The 23,392-nt window shown below is 42.0% G+C and overlaps 1 protein-coding gene across 1 annotated transcript; it reads right to left on the reverse strand.

Moving 5' to 3' along the window:
* Positions 1–2,304: 2,304 nt before the first annotated feature.
* On the reverse strand, positions 2,305–23,302 carry LOC129451116 (G-protein coupled receptor 22). The gene is made up of 2 exons (XM_055214181.2): positions 22,939–23,302; positions 2,305–7,165 (listed from the first exon to the last, which is right to left on the reverse strand). The coding sequence occupies exon 2, from the start codon at positions 7,064–7,066 to the stop codon at positions 5,507–5,509; it is 1,560 nt and encodes a 519-aa protein (XP_055070156.1). The 5' UTR covers positions 7,067–7,165; positions 22,939–23,302; the 3' UTR covers positions 2,305–5,506.
* Positions 23,303–23,392: the final 90 nt, after the last annotated feature.

Here is a 23,392-nt window from a genome sequence, read left to right on the forward strand (position 1 = left end):
TTCATGTAAATACCATGGTGCATATGAAGAGTTTGGTTCCAAAACGCGACAAACGCCATTTTTGAAAAAAATGAGTTACTGCCAAAATCAGTAGTATATCAGGTCAGTAGTTAAAAGTGAATTCTTAATTTTACGCAAAGTCCAATATCCGCCGTGTTATTCTGTCATCTTTTCTCCCTTTTTTCCCAAAATGCGATAAACGCCACTCCCCCTTTTTTACAGAACGCAATAAATCCTACAGCGCACCATTCACGCAATGTAAACAAACAATGGCAGCACGCTGAGTACATGGAGTACTAATTTTCCTCATCTACTTTGTACTTCGTGATCAACAAACAAAACAAAATAATCCTTTAATTGCATTGATAAACCTCTGATGGTTTTCTGTGACGGGAAAGAAACGTAAGCCATCAACATCTAATAATTTCCCTGAGAGGCACTCGGGAGACCCGTCTTGTTCTTGTTCTCCCGACAGCATCAAGCTTCTCATGCTAACACATTGACCCCAGGAGATCTTATGAAAAACTTTCCATTATTTTACTCAAAGTCAACGAAAATCGAGCAGGACCAAAACATTTTACAGATAATCGCTGGGAAAGACGTTAAAGGCTCTCTAAGCGAATAATGTGCGACGTCACTTCCTGTTGATGTTTGACCTGTATTTAAACAAACGGAGCGTAGCTAACGCCTCCCCCTCCCTCTCCCGTCCGTGCTTTCATGAACGCGCCCAACCCCCACCCCCAAATCCTTCTTGTCGTTTATTGTCTGGAACACTTTGTTATGCTTTCTGTTTGTAGGTTTGGCCACTATGTTGATATTGCCGTTTGTCGAGCCTGAGCTGTCTACAGAGATCGCGTTTTTTCACAGTTTGATCAGCGGACAGGCAGCAAGCAGATAGTGAGGAGATGTTTGCTGTATGTAACAAAAAATGTTTTATGGTCTAAAACGCGTTAATTCGCTTAGAGCGCCTTTAAGCAACGGGGTCAAGTATAACCGCAGAAATGACAGGGTTCTTAATATGACAAAGTAAGTGTTTTGATTAATGACATTAATGTTTATATTTTTAATTAGTGTGAACAACTAGTCAACTAAATGAATATAACATGGCAAAGATGAATGCACATTTATATAGGCTATTGATTCAATAGATTTATAGCATTTTGAATAAAAACTTGTCATGGATTTATTGCATTTTGTGGAAAAAATTATCCGTTTTTATAATAAATCTTTGAAAATCAACTTATGGATTTGATTTTTTTATGTTTATATAACCTAAAGATGCTATGTGAAAGTTTGTAACAGAAAATAGTTGTTTTCATTTTGTCACTTTCTTGGTATAGAAAACACGTTTTTACCAAAATTGGATTTATTGCATTTTGGAACCAAACTCTTCATATATTCAATCACTGCTATGATATCGTTACCTGAAATAATCCCTGTATTGCAAAAATATTGGGTTGTTTTTAACCCAGGGCTGGTTAACTATTGGACAGAAGAACACATTTCTGGGTTAAAATGACCCAAATAATGGGTTGTTCTAACCCAACCCCATTATTTGCATCATTTTAACCCAGAAATGTGTTCAGTCCTATAGTTACCCAGCCCTGGGAAAAAACAACCCAACATTTTTGCAATGCCACAAGACTTCTTTGTAAAAAATAAATCCTAAAAAAATATACAGGTATTATCAAATAAATATGCTGTCTTAATAATTAATTCACTTTAAAATACATAGGTCTATGAAAAGGTAGAAAGCAGTTAACTTTTGACCTATGAAGTCATTGTTCCTGAAAGTTCCATTAGAAGAGGGATCCGTTCGGATAGAACCCAACCCCCATTATCGCCCCTTCGGCGAGGTTGCAAACATTAAATGTCAGTGTGTGTCATCAAACATTAATAAGTGTTAATACAACTTCACAAGTGCTGCATCTGTCGCTGATAATGAGGATTAAGTGCACCTTTATATCCTGCACACACAATTCAGAAGAACCGCCACCACCAAGTCTTCAAAGATTAATAACATTGAAGGTCTCTGAATCAGGTCAGGTTCACAGACTGAACAGGTACTTATTTAAGTGTCCCTTATATGGCATTTAATCTTCTTTGTGAGACGGCAGTCGCTGACGGAGACACAGGGGGTTCTTAATTGCCTGTTTGACTTTTATCAACTGGGATGAAGTCAGTCAACCTTTCCCACCAGCACGCTTTAAGTGGACTTCTGAGTGAGTTTTGAGCTACCTGATATAGGTACTCTGTCTGTGTGTGGGTATATGTATATGCAGACAGACAAAGCAAGCAACCAAAGAGGCTGAATATTTTTATTACTGTAATTCAGACTTATTGCTCCTCTATTGTAAAGTAATACAATAACATCTCAAAATAATGTACAGCACTGACAAGATATACATTTATAGGACACAGATAAAATATATTAATTTAGACATTGTAAAAGTGGTTTTGTCAGTATTTTCAGAAACTGATCGAACCGGTACGCATGCCCTTGCTAGAGCGGACTTTAAATAATGCGGTTTTAAACCACAGTAATATCTGTGACTATTTACATCCCTGATCATATACATTAACACAATGATAACTCTACTGCCCTCTAGACTACCAATGAAAAGGACACTGTAAATCTGTGTATATGTACGCTTACCGGCGGTACAGACGGCTACGATTATCACCACACAATGAATCGGTATTAATTTCTATGGATATCATGCGATGCTAAACCTGGATTATAAATTTATTGCACATGACCTCTTACAAACTTATGCCTGTAGGTACACTCTCACTTTCTCTCTTTCTTTCTTTCTTTCTTTTCCTAGCACCTTGGGATTAGTTGTACTCTACAGGTTAATTAGACAGTGGCCTGTTGACCTCTCTGAACAGAGATCAGTGTGCTTTAGAAACCCTGTGCTGATTAGTTACTACACACTCGTGAACAACACTGACGTCTTTGAATTTCTTCTATAAATCTGATCACATCACGCACGTCGTCTAAAACATCTAACACATTAATGCTTTCCTGTCAGATGCGTAGGGGTGATATGAAATCAGCTTGAGTCATGAATATTAATTAACTGATGTAATGTTGATCCACTGAAAGGCAGGTAAGTGGGTGCTACTTCTTATCCATTTTTTGCATCACAGCCAAAAGAGGACCTCTTAAAGGAATAGAAAATGACCAGAAAATGAACATTCTCTAATAATTTAGTAAATTCTGCATGTTTCGTTAAAATGCATATGATGACTAGACATGAGACACGCAAGATGGATGGGTGATTCATAAACTTTTGGGCACTTTGTCACATTGTGTTACAAAGACAGGATATTATTTAATATAACTGTGTTTGGCTAAAGACAGAAAGACATATACTGTACAACCAAGATGTTATGAGTAAATTATGGGCTGATTTTCATGTTTGGGCGAACTATTCCTTTAAGTAATCTACAGAAAATGACTTGAGTAGGTTATTAAGGAGAAAATGGGAGAGAAAATGATATATACACTGTAAAAAGTGAAAGTTGGATTAACCTGATGTTAATTTCTTCAGTTGGTAACACCTTAAATATTGATTTTTTTCAACCTAAATTTTGATAATTTTTTACATGTTACCTATTTTCTTAAAAGTCAACTCTAAAATTGTCCCCTTGGTAACTTTCCATAGCAGAATACTATTTTCGAGCACTGCGTAATATCATTGCGGCTGCTGCAGCCATGTTAAGGCAGCAAAGTCCTTGATTATAACGCCAGAATGAGAGTATAGTTCCTAGCCATATCTGCCTAGAAAATGGCAACTTTTAATTTTCCATCGGTCTTAATACATGATGTCACTACAGAAGAGTCAAGTTTTAAATAGAAAAAATATCGAAAATCTTTGGTTATTTTTGAGCGCGATGCTAATGGTCTAATCAGATTCAATGGATTATGCTAAACTAGCTAAAAGTGATACCGCCAGAGATCAGCTGAATGGATTCCAAAATGGGAAAAATCAAATGTTTAACTTCAGGAAATGAAAATGTTGATACAGGAGGATCACATCCTACTTAGTGAAATCACATTTACCAAAAAGGTCTGAGATATGAATATTGTTTTTTCCTATAAACCTATCATTTTGTTTTAGAAGAGTCATTTGGATTACTTTAATGATGGATGTACAGTACATACATCTGGGATGGCGTGAGGAAATTATGAGAAAGTTTTCTTTTCTGGTCAATTATTCCTTTAAAATTTAAGAATTATGAAAATAGCAGAGAGGATAAACAAACAAACAAACAAAAACTATTACAAGTGAAAAGTTGGATCAACTTAAATAGTTACTTCAATTGGACACACCAAAAAATTGTAGTTTATTCAAATTAAAATTTATACCTAAAATGATACTAAAGTGAACATTTAAGTTGAATAAACTTAATTTTTAAGGTGTTACCAATTTAAGCAAGTAATTTTTTAAGTTGATTCAACTTTTCACTTTTTACAGTGTAGGGATGCACCGATATATCGGCCTTTAATCAGTATCGGCAGATAAAAGCAATTTTCCTACTATAGTATATGGGCGGATTGTTTAAAAACAGCCAATGATCGGAGCAGATTATACACGGTTTCATCGGACACACGTGCATTGTCGCAGTTACACTTCTGGGTGGAACTTGACTTCCAATCTCTTTTTATTTAGGCTAAACTGAACTTTGGACCAAATACCTTGTCAAAAATAACAAATGTTCTGGTTTCCTAAAGAAGAGGGAGACGGCGATCATGGATCACCACTATGTGAAGGAAGGTTTGGCAGCCGATCTTTGGTAACATTGTATATATTATATAGTACACATTTTACACAGTAATGTAGCTAAGTGTAGTTTTGGATAGACTTTATCTATGATTTTAATTATGATTTGAACAATACCGTAAAGAAAATGCAGCATGATGTTTAAACAACTTGGTTTTCCAAGTCAATTCAACCTACTATTTTACATTTTGGCTTGGGAAAAGTTGACATAACTTTTAAAATAAGTTGAAATTGTTTAACTTAATTTTTTAAGTTAAAGTAAAATAAAAATACATGTTCGTTTGACAAAAAGCTGAATTTTTTACAGTGTAAACTAATCTACTTGCTTGTAATCAGAAAAAACTATTCTATTAGTAGTTAAGTTATTGATTTTTTGCAGAGTTTACCAAAAGTAGCGTTTTTTCCACAAAAGCCATTTGCTTATGTTGTTACTGCTTAAACCGTCTATACCCTGTCAATCAGAACTTGTGCTGTGTGAATATTTTGAATTGGGTGACAATGACAAAAGATTTGCAGTTTGTACGTTCTGCAGTTCTAGGATTTCATGATCCTAATACTTTGAAAAAAAAAGCAAAACTATCGCTATCTATCGGTATCGGCACATCAATTTTATATCAGTGCATCCCTAGTTACAATGGTTTATACACCCATTTCCTGCACACACACACATCACTCATACCTACAGCCATAAGTCAATGATGCACAAACACAAACCATTATTCTCTCACAGCCTCTGTCAGGCAACGGTCCGTAGCATCGCTGCAATTCGTCCTGTGTTTGCGTCGAATCCTGGTATTGGTACGAATACGAGTCTGCCCGTTATGTGGACGAAGCCTGCGCAGGCGGGTATGCAAAACTTTACGCAGTTTTTGCCGAGTGAAGGCGTATAGCAGTGGATGTAGCACTACCGTCCAATACGCAAGCACCAGGAAGCAGAGTCTCAGACGTTCTAGCCAATCAGAGGGCCCGATAGCCAGCATAAGGAGGGGCATGATGGAGAGAGGTGCCCAGCATAGAAGAAAAGAGAGGATGATTATGACAGACATGCGAAAGACTCGCCTTTGACGTTCCCTTCGGTCTCTGTGGCGCCGAACTGCTCGACGCAGAGCTAAGATGGCTGATACAGAAGCACCCACACCCATACTAGGCGGGCCTTGAGTTGGGGCGGGACTCACCCGTGCAGTTACTGTGGACACAGTGGGTGTGGGGCTTAAAGGTGTGGTCACAGAGGGCGTGGCAGGAGAGGGGATGTTGGGACTAGTTACAACCGACAAGGAGGCCACAGAAGCAGTGGGTGTGGGACTTAATGGTGATGTTATCACAGATACGGTAGGGGTGGGGCTAAGAGGGGTAGTAAGTGATGGAGTATTTGTCTCAGTGTTGACGGTTACCGTAGTAACTGTGTCCGATGCGATAAGCGGCCCAGTAGAGAGTGGTGGCGGGGAGGTGGGCGTGTTCCTCGTCGTGTGATCCGGCGACCTCGCTGACTGTTTGCGACGTAACCAAAGTCGATGAGCAGGCCGTTTGGTGTCTCGATGGGGCCTGGCCGTGCGTCCGATGCGAATGCGCAGCGCCTGCAGAATACGCGAGTATGTAAACAGCATCACAGCTAGAGAGCACAGGAACACTGGTACCTGTAGTAACAGATGAGCCTGCAGAGCTCCACCCCACTCCGAACAAAGCACGGTGCTATTGGATTGCACAAACACTCCCTCCCCTTGGTCCGACACAAACCCCGCCTCCACAAACGGTAGGAGGGGCACGGCTAAAGAAACCACCCACACTACGACGAGCAAAAAGGTTGCCCTCCTCGGCGTCAGCAAACGATTGGCTGGCCTAACGCTGATGTCATAGCGATCCAAGCTGATGAGCAACAGGTTAAGTGCGGTGCCCACGCTGGCAAAGCAGGCTGCTGATTCGTGGAGGCAGCAGAGCAAAGCGTGGTGAGGAACCGAGGCTCCGCCCAGTATGAGAAGAGTGGCAGTAATTGGCAGGCAGAGAAGACAGAGCAGCAAGTCAAGGGTATGGAGACTTAGCGTGACCGCATGACTGACGGACTCCAACAGGCTGCATTGACCGCAGTACAACACCAACACCGTCAGGTTACCGCCCACCCCCAGGAGCAGCTCCAACAGCAACACAGCACTCACTGTAGCCCGGAAACCAAGCCACGCCCCTTCCTGCTGAGCGAGTCCGGCCCCCACGCTATCTTCTGCCTGTAGGAGGGACAGACCGTGACCCTCAGTAAAGCTGCCATCTGTTTCCATGGACACCATTGCCACGTGCCTTCAGGCATAGTAATGGCAGCCACTCCCACTGGCCATGCTCCACCCACTCAGGTGTTTTCTTGGGGCTTTGATGGACGATTGACAGCTCTGTGACAAAAGACAAGACAGAAGGAATCACATTTTCTATGAACAAGCCAATGGATACAGTGATGAACGGTACTGTATCAGTGATTCAGTGTTCTGTTCTACTGAGACGTAATGAGGTATTGATCTAGCAAGACAAGAAAATGAAGATGAGTGATTGTGTATGTGTGAGTGTGTGGACCATTACAGACCATTAAGACTTTTAATGCATTTTGACACTGTTATCACAAGCCCATTTCATTCTTATTACTGTAATATATGAAGAGATAAAATGCAAACCCATACATGCACCTAACATTTTTTCTTGTAAATAAGCTTTTTTTGCTCTTGACTTTTAAAGGTGTGTAACTTTTAAAAGGATCTTTTGACAGAAATGCTATATAATTTACATAACTATATTATCAGTGGTGTATAAAAACCTTTCATAATGAGCAGTATTGATTTTATTACCTTAGAATGAGGTTGCAATTCACAATCTCACCACTAAAGCCGCTAAAACACACTTTACACCTTTAAAGGGCTCATAGCGTGAAAATCTGACTTTTTTCATGTTTAAGTGCGATAATTGGGTCCCCAGTGCTTCTCTCAACCTAGAAAATGTGATAAAGATCAACCCAGTAATTTAATTTGAGTAAGCCACTCTCGGCAAACAAGTGAAAAATTAGGTCGTCCAGATTTCGCCTGTTTTGTGAGGTAGGTAGCAAGGTGAATTACAATAATACCGACCCCTTTATCTGCACTATTCAACCACAGCACTGACATTTAGTCCAGATAGAAAGAGGGAGGAAAGAAGGACTTGACAGCACAAACCACCATCATTGTGATCAGGGTTTGCATCTCATCCACTCATTTCCATCCCAAATGACACACCCAAAAACGTCACACTTTTGCTCAGGCCTACAAATTTGCGATTTTACCATGCTATAATAAATTATCTATATGGTATTTTGAGCTAAAACTTCACATACACACTCTGGGGACACCAAAGATTTATTTTACATTTAAAAAATATCTCATAATATGACCCCTTTAATGGATTCTGCCAACAAACCAGTATTTCTGAATGGGATTAAGCGGATTTGAAGCAAAAGTATTTGATGGTTGTATAATACATGCAGAGAGTATTTGGTTAATATCATTATCATCTCATTTTTGACAGATGTTTTTTGCATCTGACCTCATCGGATATTTACAGGGGATTAAAAAAACAACGTGAACACTAGGGAAATATCTGATATCTTTAATATGGTGTTGGACCAGCGTTTATCTTTAATACATCTGACCTTCTTCTCACAATAGATTCATACAACTTTTAAACAGTGTCCAGGGGATTGTTGTACTATTCATCTATCAGATCATCTTCCAGGTGGAGTAAGGAACCTGCTTCTCATTCTTCTCATGATTTTGGAGATTGTTGCACTTGAAAAACCAAACAGTTTGGCTGTTAGGGTTACATTTGCTCCTGCTAAATGAGCTCTCAGGATGTATTTCCTTTAGAAAACTTAACAATTTCACAAATTTCTTGGAAATCTGAAAGTCTAATTCATGCTTTCTATTGCTGTATGTTTTGTTAAGATAGGACAATATTTGGCAGAGGAACAGAGGGGGATCTAAATATAGAGAAAATCACATTCAAATGAAGTCCTTAGCAAAACATATTATGATTATTACATTTTTTAAAATATATTTATGGTACTCAGTGTTGGGGAAAGTTACTTTTAAAAGTAATGCATTACAATATTAAGTTACTCCCTAAAAAAAGTAACTAATTGCATTACTTAGTTACTTTTCATAGAGTAATGCTTACGCTACTTTTAAGTTCCCTTTCAGTTGGTCACTACAACGTCACGTCGTGACCGACGAATTGGGAATTGGGAACCGCTTCGCGGGTGACCTATCTGCTTCGAGAAACCTTTAAAACGCCAATGAACTTGGCATGCAGATAACTGCATCTGCCGGCGCCGCCCCGCCGCACAGCTATTTAATGAGCGGCAGGTGCAGTTATCAAATCAGCTTTTTAGCTTCGAAAGCTGGCAGACTGACTGCTCACGAGAAGCTACTCTCTGCTCTTTGGAGAACTCTGCGTGTTCGATTTGGTTGGGCAAAGGCATTTCAGCGGAGGCTCGCGGGTGTTCCACCTCTCTTTTTAATTTTTTTTGACTTTTTTCTCACTCTTAGTTGAGTGTGTGCGTAGCCGTTCCCCTGTGTGCTTCATCAACATCAGCACATTAAAAGAGTATTTCCTCTAAAAGAGTATTGCGGTGTTCTGCGTCTTTTTAAAGACAGCATTTCACTTGCACTGAGACGGGAGCGTCTTTTTAAAGATGTCTTTCCGTCCGTGTTTCTGGATGCGGCAAATGTATGGGTCCCCGGGTGGCCACGATCACTTTCTCTCGTGCGCAAGAGTGCATGCTGAGGCTGCGATCGTGGAGGGTTCATACTTCTAAGAGAGCATGAACCTCTTGGATGGCGGAGACGGGTTTCGTACCTCCGGGAACGTTACCCCTGTTTTTCCGTTGCGGAGCCCCGTTAAAGGTGCGGTGGCAAAACTCCGGAAATCTTATCTCCGTATAAACGGTGCTGAATCGGTTAGCTGGTTCGTCCAGTGACTCTCAGCACCCCCATCCACAGCCAGAGGTGCCGTAAGAGACGGGTGGCGCGTGTTCTACGCGCTCTCGTCCTCTTTCAGTCCTCACGAGGATTCTATGTCTGTCACAGCATCGGAGAGGGGGTCGTCTATTCGGTCGCCGACTCGGACCCACTCCCGCCTTCGGGTTGGGTAGGGGCTTCCGTGCTCGACCCCGAGTGGCGGCCATGTACGCTCGGGAGCGCGGAGACGGTCTGCGTGGAGCGGAGAGCTCCTCCCCCACTGCACCGTCCCGCCTAGATGATTGGCACTTCAGGACTGCAAGAACAGCCCCGACCTTCTGTGCCTTTCTTCCCGGGGTGCATGTTGGTTGACACGGTCGTGGAAAACTCGTTTTCCTCCCGGAACCGATCGTTCAGCCATCACCTCTCACCTCTCCTGACGGCGGGGCCGCTAAGGTTGCTGCTCCAGGAGACCAGCCTCCCTCCCCTCACAGACCCACGGGCTTGTGAGAGGCGGCCTCTGCCGTGCGCGCCATGGCGTGATGCAGGTCCGCCAGGCTAAGGCACTGAAGGATCTGCACAGGTGAGGTCACGGTCCGGCAACTAAAAAATCCTGTGTGGCTCTGACCTGGCGCTACGTGCGACTGGGTTCACCCCACAGGCCGCCGGACGTGCTATGCCCACCCCCGGTGGTCCAGGAACGCCATCTCTGGTTGTGTCTTGCGGGCATTAAGAAGGTCGTTAATAATCGTCCTAAATGTTCAATTTTAGACCAGCCATTTCGGCGACGCGGCTGAGAGTGTCCAACAATGATCGGCCGCTTTAGAGCAGACTGAGGTATCATGCCACGTCGGAGCCTAGCTGCCCCCTCCGTTACGTCAGTATATTGGTCTGCTTTTCGCCGAGGGCGTCCTGCTACGGCTTTTTTTGTTCCTTCATCCCGGCAGCTCTGAGGAACCTGTCGTAAGCAGTACACCCGCCCACTCAGCCCGCTACAGAGGTGGAAAATGAAACTTAGCGGCTCTGAGTCGGGCGATCTGAAGATGGAGAGGATCGCTCTTCAGGAGATGGTGAAAGCATCATTCTCCCCCCCACCCCGGAGGAGGGCCGGGTGGGGAATCCTTGGTTTCGTTTTGTGTTCCGCCGACTTCAATCGGCACCCACTAACCTCAAAGAGCGAATTCCTCTTCTTTCTCCAGATTACCGGAGGCATATAGGAGTTTCGGACGGGCTCAAAACCCTAAGTTCTCCTCTTCCTCTTTCGCCAGCGGATGTATCGAGCGGGACATCTACAAAGGAGCCTTTGCTCAGCATCCATCAGCGGTTTCGGGTGAGTGTTTCATTACACACAACATCTCACAATGCGGCCAAAGAGCACGCGTCGTTGAGCTCCCCGTCTCCGCTCGCCACGGGTACACACATCGTGCCGGTAATTTCCTCTCGCTCGGTATCTGGGGGCCTGGGAAGAGCTTCCCAGCCCGTCGCGTTGGCTTTTACGCACGATCCGTCTCGGTTACGCATTCAATGTGCCCGGCTACCTTACAAATATTCAGGCATTCGCTTCACCACGGTGAAGGCTGTCGATGCGCACGTACTGCGTGCGGAGATTGCTGTCCTATTGGCGAAAGGACGCGATCCAGCCGGTCCCTCCAGCCGAGATAAATTCGGGGCTTTACAGCCCTTCATTGTACCCAAGAAGAGTGGCGGGTTGCGTCCGATCCTAGATCTGCGCGTACTGAATCGAGAATTCACAGAATTCACATTCACAGAATGCTGTTCAAAATGTTTACGCAGAGGAGCATATTTTAATGCATCCGCCCATAGGATTGGTTCGCAGCCTTCAACCTGAAGGACGCGTACTTTCATGTCTCCATACTCCCCCAACACAGGCCGTTTCTCCGCTTTGTGTTCGAGGGGAGGGCATATCAGTACAAAGTCTCACCGTTCGGGCTTTCTCTCTCTCTCTCCCTGTGTCTTCATGAAAGTTGCGGGTGGCGCACTGCAGAGAGAGAGAGTGGTGTTTGCGTTTTGGCGTATTGGCTCATAATAGCTCAGTTTCGTCAGATGCTGTGCACACACATAGACGTGTACTTAAACACCTCGCTCGTCTCGGTCTTCAGGCCAACTGGGGAAAGAGTAAACTTTGCCCCGTGCAGAGAATCTCTTTTCTCGGAAAGTAACGGGATTTGGTCGATTTAACAACACGTCTCATAGAAGCGCGTGTTCAGTCAATTCTGGCTTGCCTCAACATTTAAAGGCAGGGTTGCGGTTCCACTGAAATAAGTTTAGAAACTTCTGGGGCATATGACAGCAGCCGCGGCCGTGACACCGCTCGGGCTGCTCCATATGAGACCGCTTCACAATTGGCTTTATGACCGAGTCCCGAGGAGAGCGTGGCTCACCGGCTTTCACAGTATTATAATTACATCGAGATGCCGTCACACTTTCACCCCGTGGTCAGACCCAGCGTTTCTCAGGGGGCGGGTGCCACTGAGAGGTCTCCAGGCATGCTATTGTTGGCAAAGATGCCTCTACCACGGGGTGGGCAGCCACGTACGGCGGGCTCGTCGCTTCGGGGGTCTGTTCGACATTCCAGCGACATTAGCATAAATTGCCTCGAGCTGTGCACTGTATATCTTGCGCTCGTCCGTTTCGTCAACGTGATTTGATGCTTAAGATGTAGTGCGCACCGACAACACTGCGGCTGTAGCGTATATCTATCGCCAAGGCGGTCTGCGCTCTCGTCACCTGTCGCATCTCGCCCGTCTCTCCTCCTCTGGAGTCAGAAGTATCTGAGGTCTCTTCGGGCCATTCACATGTCGGGGTCGCTGAACACAGCGGCAGTCGCGCTCTCACGAGCAGCGCGCTCCGGCGAGTGGCGACTCCACCCCCGGTCGGTTCAGCTGATTTGGAAATGTTTCGGCAGAGCGCAGTTAGATCTGTTTGCTTCTTCAGAAACAACCCATTATTGTCGCCTGTTTTATTCATTATCCGAAGGAACACTCGGCGTGGATGCACTGGCACACAGCTGGCCGCGGGGTTTTCCCCAGTAAGCTTTATTGCGCAGACACTGTGCAAAGTCAGGGAGGACGAGGAGCGCATTCTATTAGTTGCGCCGTACCGGACAACTAGGAATTGGTTTTACAGAGTTCACTCTCCTCGCGACAGTCCCTCCCTGGCTGACTCCTTGGCACATTATGGCACCCTCGCCCCGATCTGTGGAACCCCCATGTGTGGTCTTTGGACGGGGCGCGGAGGTTGTAGGTGATTTACCCCAGGCGGTATCTAACACCATCGCTGCAGCGCGAGCACCGTCTATGAGACAGGCGTATACGGTGAAATGGAACCTGTTTGTTGTTTGGTGTACCTCTCAGCGAGAGGACCCCCGAGAATGCTCGATCAGTATTGTGCTTTCATATCTCCAGCACCGCTTGGAGAAGAGGCTGTCACCATCTACTATTAAAGTAGATATCGCGGCAATATCCGCGCATCACGCACCTATAGACGGTAGATCTGTGGGTCAGCACGATCTGATCATTAGGTTTTTAACAGGGGCACGGAGGCTGAATCCTTCGCGCCTCCCTCTATTCCTCCTTGGGACTTGTCCATGGTGCTGAAAGTCAGCACTGCCCTTTCGAGCCTCTGCTGACGGTGAGCGTCAGGTTTCTCACTATGAAAACTTTGACGCTCCTCGCATTGGCTTCTATTAAAAGGAAAGGGGATTTTCATGCATTTTCGGTCAACGATTTGTGCCTTCAGTTCGGGCCGGCTGAATCCAGCGTTAAACTGAGACCCCGGCCGGGCTACGTGCCTAAAGTTCCCACCACTCCCTTTAGAGATTGGGTGGTGGACTTTTCAAGCGCTGCCTTCGGAGGCAGACCCAGCTATGGCTTTGTTATGTTCTGTACGTGCACTACGTGTGTATGTGGATCGCACTCAAAGCTTTCGGACCTCAGAACAGCTCTTTGTCTGATACGGTGGTCAGCAGAAAGGGAAAGCTGTCACTAAACAGAGGATGTCTCATTGGATTGTAGACACAATCGCCCTGAACTATGAGAAACAGGGCATTCCTTGCCCTTTTTGTTTGAGAGCCCATTCAACCAGAAGCGTGGCTTCATCTTGGGCTTTGGCTCGTGGTTCCTTGCTTTCAGATATTTGTAGAGCTGCTGGCTGGGTGACACCTAATACGTTCACTAGATTCTACAGTGTTCGTGTTGAGCCGGTATCCTCTCGAGTTCTCTCGTCAGATCAGTGAGAACATCGAGGAACGGCTCCTGTGTCGGCTTGGAGCCTTTCTTTTTGGCTGCGCAGAAACCGCACCATTATGGAAGGCCATTAAGGCAAAAACGTTACAAAAAATGTTTTTTGTCTTTTCCACCGCTTGGTGACCGATGTTGCGGAGCATCGGCTGCCAGCCTCTCACTAGATGTATTCTTGACTATCTGGGTGAGGCTAGCGCCCACATTGCGCCCCCTAGTGGTTTCTTTGTGAGTATTTCCGTGGAAAGTTTATGATTTACCACGTTTCCCTTAGCGGAGTTCGTTCCGCGCCTCTCTAGTGTTGCTAAGAGAGTGTATTTTTATAGACCTCGTGTCTTTTTATCCATCACCTTAGTGGTAGACCCCTAGAGGGTTTTTCTTCCGCAGCGATCTTAGTCCTGCCTGACGAGTTCGCTTCCCAGTTCGCCTAGTCACTATCGTGGGTTAAGGAACAAGTAGTGACCGGCCTCTGCTTCAACCCCATTTCCGTTCCCTTAAAGAGGAGAGTCGGAGGGTTTATGCAGGCACTGGAAGGGTCAGCTTCAGTGGCGCTTTGGTAGGGATTCCCAATTCGTCGGTCACGACGTGACGTCGTAGTGACCGACTGAAAGGGAACGTCTCGGTTACATATGTAACCCTCGTTCCCTGAAGGAAGGGAACGGAGACGTCACGTCCCGTCGCCACAGTTTGCTGTTCCACTGCTGATATCGGCCGGACCCTTTCCTTCTGTCCAGCTTTCTCAGCAAAAAATAGCTGATTTGATATCTGCACCTGCCGCTCATTAAATAGCTGTGCGGCGGGGCGGCGCCGGCAGATGCAGTTATCTGCATGCCAAGTTCATTGGCGTTTTAAAGGTTTCTCGAAGCAGATAGGTCACCCGCGAAGCGGTTCCCAATTCCCAATTCGTCGGTCACGACGTGACGTCTCCGTTCCCTTCCTTCAGGGAACGAGGGTTACATATGTAACCGAGACGTTACTTTTGCTTTACTTTACTTGGCTGAGGCTTGATCTCTTTCAAGCCTTGAAGGTAGCTTTTACGACTAAGAAGTTCTGCATTCAGAAATTGCATTTCCATCGCAAAACTGTCAAGCTCTGGCCTGCCATCTCCATTTCTGATTGAAACTGTTCCCACTCAGGCGCTCAAGCATAGCGTGCGTAAATCTACGTTAATGAGTTCAGTTTAATGCAGTACATTGTTTTTTTTACATTGAATTTATTAACTGAAAACTCACATTACTTTTTTTAAAAAGTAACTCAAATATTAATATGTACATTTATAAAGTAATGCGTTACTTTACTATTAGGTAATGCACGTTACTTGTAATGCATTACCCCTAACACTGATGGTAGGAAATGTACAAAATATCTTAATTGAACATGATCTTTACTAAATATCCTAATGCTTTTTTTGATAACAAATTAATAATTTTGACCCATACAATGTATTGTTGGCTATTGCTAAGACACATATTTATTCACAGTAGATTAAACAATTAATAGTAACCATTATAACAATAGGTGTTCATATTATTTTATTCACCCCCTGTTTAGCATACATAACCTAGCCATTGTGCGTTTAAAAAACGTCTAATAGCCCAGATGTCTGTGTTTGGCTGTCAGTGAAAATCAGTTTAACGATAGCCCAAATATGAATGAAATAAAATAAATGAATCCCTGTCAACACTGTTGACTTGGCTTACATGATGGTTTACAAATTTATTTAGGCTAAAGTCCGATACTCATAGCCCAGCCTGATCTTGGAAATCGTACATATTTTACAAGTTGGCAAATTTGTATCAATGTATACGAACACTGATAAAAATGATTCATTTAATTTACTCCATTTTTCTAAGGTAAGTGGCTGCAATCAATTTATTTAAGTTACATTCAAACAAAGTGTTTTTGTTTGTTTTGTTTTTTCAATTTTTTTTTTGGTTTTGTTTAAATGTAGCTCAAATAAATTGATTGCGACCACTTACCTTAAAAAAATTGAGTAAATTGAATGAATAACTTTTTCAGTGAAGACAACAAAACCGAACCTCTAACCCCGCACCTAACCCCAACGTCACAGGGGTCAAGACAAATCATACCAAAACTTACGAATGTGGTTGTATGAATTAATACGAAATTGATTTGTAAAGTATGTACGAATTCTTGTGAGATAGCGTTGCATAGACGGATTCTATCGGGTGCCTAGTTAACCTAGATGAAATAACCGCTATTGCTTGCTGGGAATGTAGTATATTAAACTATATTATAATAAAAACGTATGTCTCTCTCTCTCTCTCTGTATGTGTGTGTGTGGGAGAGGTGGTAAAATATGACCCAGACGTGTTCTTAACATCTTTTAGAAGATTTACCCAATCTGATAGTGATGAATTACAGTACAGGGCAATCACTCATACATGACTAAAGGTGCAAGAAAATCACAGGAACCTTGATAAATGATGTACAGTAAGGATTACCAGAACTCCTTTAAGTCAGAGACTGCCTGATTGTAAGTACTGCTTGAAATTTCACGGCCTGAACAACCTGCTATGATTCTAATGAATTCCAAACAGCACACGCTGTTTCAAAATGACAGGTTGCACAATCCTAACAGCCTTTCATTCCCAAAAAAAACATAAATATATAAATAAATTAATGAGTTCGACTCGAGACCGATCCCATTTCCAGAACGGTTACTATGGCAACTAGTCTACTACGGTTTAAGAGTGGTCAAAATGTAACATTTTAGCATTCCTGTAATTTATGGCTGTGCAAAGTCAGATTCAGACTTTGCCTCGAGCACATCTGTGATACCGACCTCAGGAGAAAAGTTCTGGATGTTTAACCAAAGTAGACTGCAGCGAGAGAGGATGGCAACGCGGCTGGCATGCCAATATTCCCAATGCCATAGCGATGAAAAGAGGTCAATGCAGTGGAAGTATGAGTGACAGGAGAAGTTTTAGGGCTCATGAATAAAACAAAACAGAAGCCTGGGAATTTTCTTACTCTTAAACACACAGTAATAGTGCTAATATACCAACACAATCTCATGACAATTTTTTACTACTTTATTACATGGCCAATTCGTACAAACTCAGTCGTACGTTTTAGTATGATCCGCTTTCAAACTTGGGGTGGGGTTGGAACTTCATTATTGCTTTTTGCCAATAATACATTTGAATGTTTGAATTAGCCACCTCGTAAAATAGTTACGAATTCCTTTGAGATCAAGCTGGATGAACAGATTAAAGACTAAGATTGCTTTTGATTTCACCAAATCATGACATAGCATGTTAGATATTAAAGGGGCCATGTCACAAGACTTTTTTAAGATGTAAAATAAATCTTTGGTCTCCCCAGAGTACACATGTCAAGTTTTAGCTCAAAATACCATATAGATAATTTATTATAACATGTTAAAATTGCCACTTTGTTGGTGTGTGCAAAATGTGGCGTTTTGGGGCGTGCCCTTTAAAATGCAAATGAGCTGATGAAATTCAAACACTTATCACAATGATGTTGGTTTGTTGCGATTGAAACTCAATTGTGCTGCTAATTATTTTCTCGCTCTCTCTTTCTCTCTGCATTAAATGGATGTGCTGTGGTTGGATAGTGCAGATTAAGGGGCGGTATTATTATAATAAGATCTCCTTATGACATCATAAAGAGAGCCAAATTTCAATGACCTAATTTGTCATGTGCTTGCAGAGAATGGTTTACCAAAACTAAGTTACTGGGTTTATCTTTTTCACATTTTCTAGGTTGCTAGAAACAACTGGGAACCCAATTATAGCACTAAAACATGGAAAACGTCACATTCTCACGCCACGGCCCCTTCAAGAAATAGTGGAGTGAGAGGATGAGAAAGAGAGGAGAAGAAAAGAATGAGTGGGAGGTGTAGCTGCATACTGTATTGTAAAATAGATAGAGTAGTACTGTATGTTTAAACCACCACCTACCCTTCATCCCATCCTACCCACCCATCATTCTGCTGTAGTTGAGATCCATTCATTTTTCTTCGTCCTACTTACTTTCTCCACTTTGAACTATGTTTGCTCTGTCAGATTTCCTGCAATTGCTCTGATTGAATTTAGTCATCGTTGTTTTCCATGCTAATTAGATTTGTCTGCCCTGGTTTGTTGTCTGGCTGTTAAGAAAGGACTAGTTCACTCAAAAATGACAATTACTCACCATTGTGTTGCTCCAAATCTGTATATTTTTGTTCCTTATGTGAAACATGAAAGCAGTTTTGCAGAGTCTTTACACAACGTTTCCCACACAATGGAAATTTGAAGTGACTACACCTGTAAAACTTAAATAAAAAAATTTAACACTGAACAATTCACCCAACTGCACTCTTTAATTCATCAAACTTCATATACAAACTGCCATATCACGATTAGTCACGTGATACGCAACAACCAATGCCATGTGGCATCAAATGACTTCCAACCAAGAGCCCTTTAGAGAGTTCTAACAGAAGTCCAAAAAGTAGTGACATCAACAATGTTTTTTGCAGTAGCGGCACGTGACTGCTCATCCGAGGGGCGCAAATTCAAAATAAATGTTCGGAGTGTCATGTGTGTTGCTTGCGTTTTCAAAGTATGTGTTTTTTGCGTCGTGTGAACCATGTGCATCACGTGTTTTGTCAAGGTGGGTGCCTACTGCACACGCGTCGGAACCGTTTATGATAAAAGAGACGCTCACATTTTACAAAATACACTCAAGACACTCCCTTAACAGTAAACTCTGAGCCAACGTTTGCCAGATACTCACATAATCTCATGCGTAATCAGTGTCGTTTTCTTTGTTAATATGAACATCTGATTGGACATGCCCTCTTTATCACTTTCAATTATTATGAATCCCTGGACACATTAAAGGTGCCGTTTTTCCTGTTTTCAAATCTTTGCTTGTGTATACGGTGCGCAATAAGTGTGTCACGATTTCGATTTTAAATCAAAATCGATTGAAATGAAGTCACAACCTCGATCTTTGAATTAAAAAAATGGAATCGTCGATGCTGCCACACCCCCATGGCACGTCCGGTTGACTTGCCAAGCAGAAAAAAACACGTGTTGTAACTTAGCTAGCTACAGCAAGTCAAAAGACAGCATGGCAGATGCAGGAGACACCACGCGAGCTGCTCTTTACATGGGAAACAAAAAAACAGCAAGCGCCCCCCGCCTTCAGCTGAACACAATCAGAACAGAGCACGCATGCGTGCACAGCAGAACGACGTCTGTGACAGGACCGGACGCCTCTCTGAACTGAGATCTGTTTAGTTCCACAATAACTTATTTCCATTGCTTAAGAGTTATTAAAACAGCATTGAAACATGACTTATTGGGATATAGTCTCACAATCTCGGCTGATGGTAATATAAGCGGGTTTTTAAGGTCCAAAGTACTGACAGGAATGTTCATCTGACAGGAAGTTTTGTTTTATCAGGTATGTGCGTGTACCATTTTTTTCCACTGGCAGCACAACTAACATGGCAGGGCATCTCCGGGTTCAAGGTCAGATATATTTCATAACAGTCTATAGTCTAAAAATGGATCGCATTTTTTTGTGCTTTCAAGAAAATTTTTTTAAAATCGAAAATCGAATTGTGGCCTAAGAATAAAAAAAGTAATCGAATCGAGGATTTGGAGAATCGTGACACCCCTAGTGCGCAATAAAACATGCATCCATGTTTTCTCTATTTTTATACAATTTACTTATCTGTTTCATTCTCCTAAAAACTGGCTGATGTCTTTCTTGTTCTATGAAGTCCCTCCTTCAGAAATACGTAATGAGTTCTGATTGTGTAGCTGGTTAAGTGTGTTGTGATTCGACAGCAGCTTAGCACACGTTGTCCAGAAAGGTCACGCCAGATTGAGGAATCTGTCCTCAGAAAAGGCCAAACAAATGGGATTTGACTCCGGGATGAAAATAACAGCGTCTCGAAGGCATGGCGACAAAAACATTCTACTAACACAACTCTTCCTTTTCTCCGTGGAAGCGCAACAAGGTCACGCCTTTTTTTGGCATATTACTGTGGGAGGAGGTTAGTAAACATTTCTGAATATTGTCGTCATATACAGTACCTGGAAAGTAGAGGGCTGTAGTCCAAACCAGCCATTCTCTGTACTAGCGAATTTGAGCTTTATAATCAAAAGGACTAGAGCATCTGTTAGGGGAGAATTGGTAACGCAGTATAGAAAAACAGCCTTTGATCAAAAAGCTTTTTTGGTTAGAGTTGTGGGGATGTGGAAATCCTCACCTATAAACATCCGAAGCCTTAATAGCTTCTCATTTTTTTAAAATAAGCTTAAGAACTGGCTATTATCAGAACAAATCGGCAACCATCAATTATATGCTGTAAATTATCTGTTTTATTTACTGATTTAAAAATTTTACATTCCTGGATATAAGCATTGTGATGTTTTATGTGGTGTATACGTAATGTTGTATGTTATTTTATTTGTTTACCTGCCCAGGGACAGCAGATGTAACTAGCTTTTAGAGAACTCTGGGGCAATTACTTTTATTTGTACATTGTCCCTGTAAAAATAAACATAAAATTAAATGAAAACGAAAATAATTTTGCAAATATAATTTATGCTCTGAATAGGGCTGTTTTTTTTAATTCTTATACTTTTTTTCTTTGTTCATAAAATAACTTTCACACATTGTTTTGATTATTTAAACCTTTTGCAAGGTTTTCCTGGCAGTAAATATTAATATACATAACACACATTTAAAAGTAATTATTTAATGAATATATCTTTTAAAAACTGAAAATTCTTTATAAGAAATAAACACAATAAAGTGTCTGATAGTCAATCATACTAAGGTCATATTAGTACTAGACCACATGTCTGTAGTGGCTGCAAAAAAATCTTCCTTACACATCCTTAAGTATAGCATTCTTCACTTCCCTAAATTTGGAATTGCTGTTTTGGAAATGTATGTTTTATCTGGCAGTTTATACTGCTTTTCAAAGTTTTGCAGCATTTCTTTAAATGCTGTTTTTGCACTGTATTGAATGGCTAGGTCTTTGCAATGCATTGTGTTGCACTCTCAGTTTAGGAGCACCATCTGATATGGTCTCATTAGGCGCTGCAGCTCCCCCTTGTGTTTTTTAGAGAGATGTGCAATCATTGCGGTGATCTGAAATCATCGCGATGAGGTCAAACAATTGCGATGAGACGATTATTTAATCATTGTGACAGCCCTAGCTCTAACAGCAACATTACACACTAATTAAAGTTTAAAAATGGGATAACGAAAAACGCCACATTTAATATATGCATTGTATTAATTAAGTTATTCATAAATTAATTTACTGCATTAACCAGCAGAATCACAGTGCCAAAAACACTCATACGTTTTATGCAAAAATATGCATTATGTACCACCATTGCATCTAATAGCTTGTATCCCTAATTACACAATAATGGATAAATCTGCATTAAGAAAATTAAATTGACCATTAAAATGCGATTCATGGTTTGTTATGTGTTGCTAATGTTATCCTCATCCCCTAAAAGTACTAATTTAATGAGAAACAATCCACTACAAATGCATTGATGAATAAAGTGATTTGATTCACATGTACAATCTTATTTTTAAAATGTCTTAAAACTTGTATCAAGTTCATCACATTCAGTCTTTTCTGCTGCAACTTTATGGGGCTGACAGTGAAAGTTATTTCTGGGATGTCGGTATTAGATTTCAAAGTTTCATAAAAAAGCTTTATTAATTTTATGATAAAACCAAAACGACACACATCTTTAAAGAGACTTAAGGGGAGTAAATAACAACATGAGGCTTTTTGTGAGAAATGATTAGCAAAGCCATTAAATCACATTTGTGCATTATCACCATCAATATGCAAGTGCAAATGTGGCGTATCTCTGTGGACACATGGGTCCTTTAGTGCAACGAGACAAAATTGATTTATAATGAGATAGATTAATTGTAAAATTAATATGCAAAGACTTAATTTGATTACAGAGACACTGGAAATGAAAGAGCGTGACAGTGTGTGAAACAATATACACTACGCCATGTGGAACCAAAATAACTCCACATCTTGAAGGAACTAAAATAGCTGATGATCTAGATATACTTCTTTCTTTTCATTCTCAACAGACCAAGGCCACTAATTTACCTGCCCTACTACATGAATATTCCCGACTGTCTTTTCCTGACAGCAAGAGGCAGCCTTGCAATTGTCTTATTAGGTATTTTCACACTCCATCACATCCACCCTCTCTTTTCCATTTCTTTTCTCTTGCCACACTGCAGACCTGATCTGAAGTTAAATGCATCCCAAAATGCATCATTTGCCTGTAATCAGAGCGAGAATGTGTGTGGATGTGAATGCATGTGGGAGAAGGTGGATGATAATGGATGTGATGAATGTCAAATGATTGGCGCAGGCGTATTTAACTTTTCTTTCGAATTTGATGTAGTCACGTGTCTCTGACTGCGTGCATGTCCAGTTGTGTTTGAAAGCATGGACGTGAGGGGTTGACGTCCTGGTTCCTGAATTGAACTGTCAAAATCTGTAGTAATTAAATCAACGATGAGAATGCACATTTAGACTCGTTTTAAATTGTATTAATGTATTTAGTGTACATGAAATTGGCATCTTGAATTTCTGCCCGGACAGGCAACACAACAGATACAGAGACAATGCTGACTGCAGATTTTACCTCACACATGGCACTGCTCGGTAAACAAATCGCCAATAGACCGCATATTTTTCCAGTGATTAATATTTGAAATCACGTTTACTGTAGATAAAACGACACTGCTCGTTTCGTTTATCCTATTTTTATAAAATGGTAAATGATTAACAAGTGATATTTTAATATGCAAACGAATGACAATTAAGCAAAAAAGCGTATTATTGTAATGTGAATTTGTATCAAAAAGCTTTTTACTCACCTTGCCCCGCGCGCACCGGGAATCCCCGCTACATTCCACTGCGGTCCGTGCCGAGCGCGCGCTACTATCTCTGTCACTCTACTAGAGCGCGAGATTCCTGAGGGCTTCAGGACAGTCCGCTGTCGGGCGCGTGCCCGGAATAAATGTTGCACCTTCAGTGGTGCTAAACGGTGATGGAAATCGCCACCGTGTTTCTTTGAAGACCCATGAGTGCCGCTGTCCTGTGTGCCAGACGTACTGAACGTGCTCCCTTGGCGCGAGCGCGCATACACATTCACACATGCACACGCGAACTGCAGGCTTCAGATGATACGCGAGACCTGCTCGCCTCGCTGCAGATTTTAAAAACAAACTTAAAGATATGGTGTAGCAGAATGAGATGTAAAACTGATTTCTTTATATTATTTGTCTATTTAATTTATTATTTTCATTTCACATTAATATTAAAAGCATT

The sequence above is a fragment of the Misgurnus anguillicaudatus genome, chromosome 8 (assembly GCF_027580225.2).
Source record: "Misgurnus anguillicaudatus chromosome 8, ASM2758022v2, whole genome shotgun sequence".
NCBI lineage: Eukaryota > Metazoa > Chordata > Actinopteri > Cypriniformes > Cobitidae > Misgurnus > Misgurnus anguillicaudatus.

Bases quoted from the DNA above. Each gene is read 5' to 3' on its own strand.
- LOC129451116 (XM_055214181.2), bottom strand. From the start codon at position 7,066: ATGGTGTCCATGGAAACAGATGGCAGCTTTACTGAGGGTCACGGTCTG.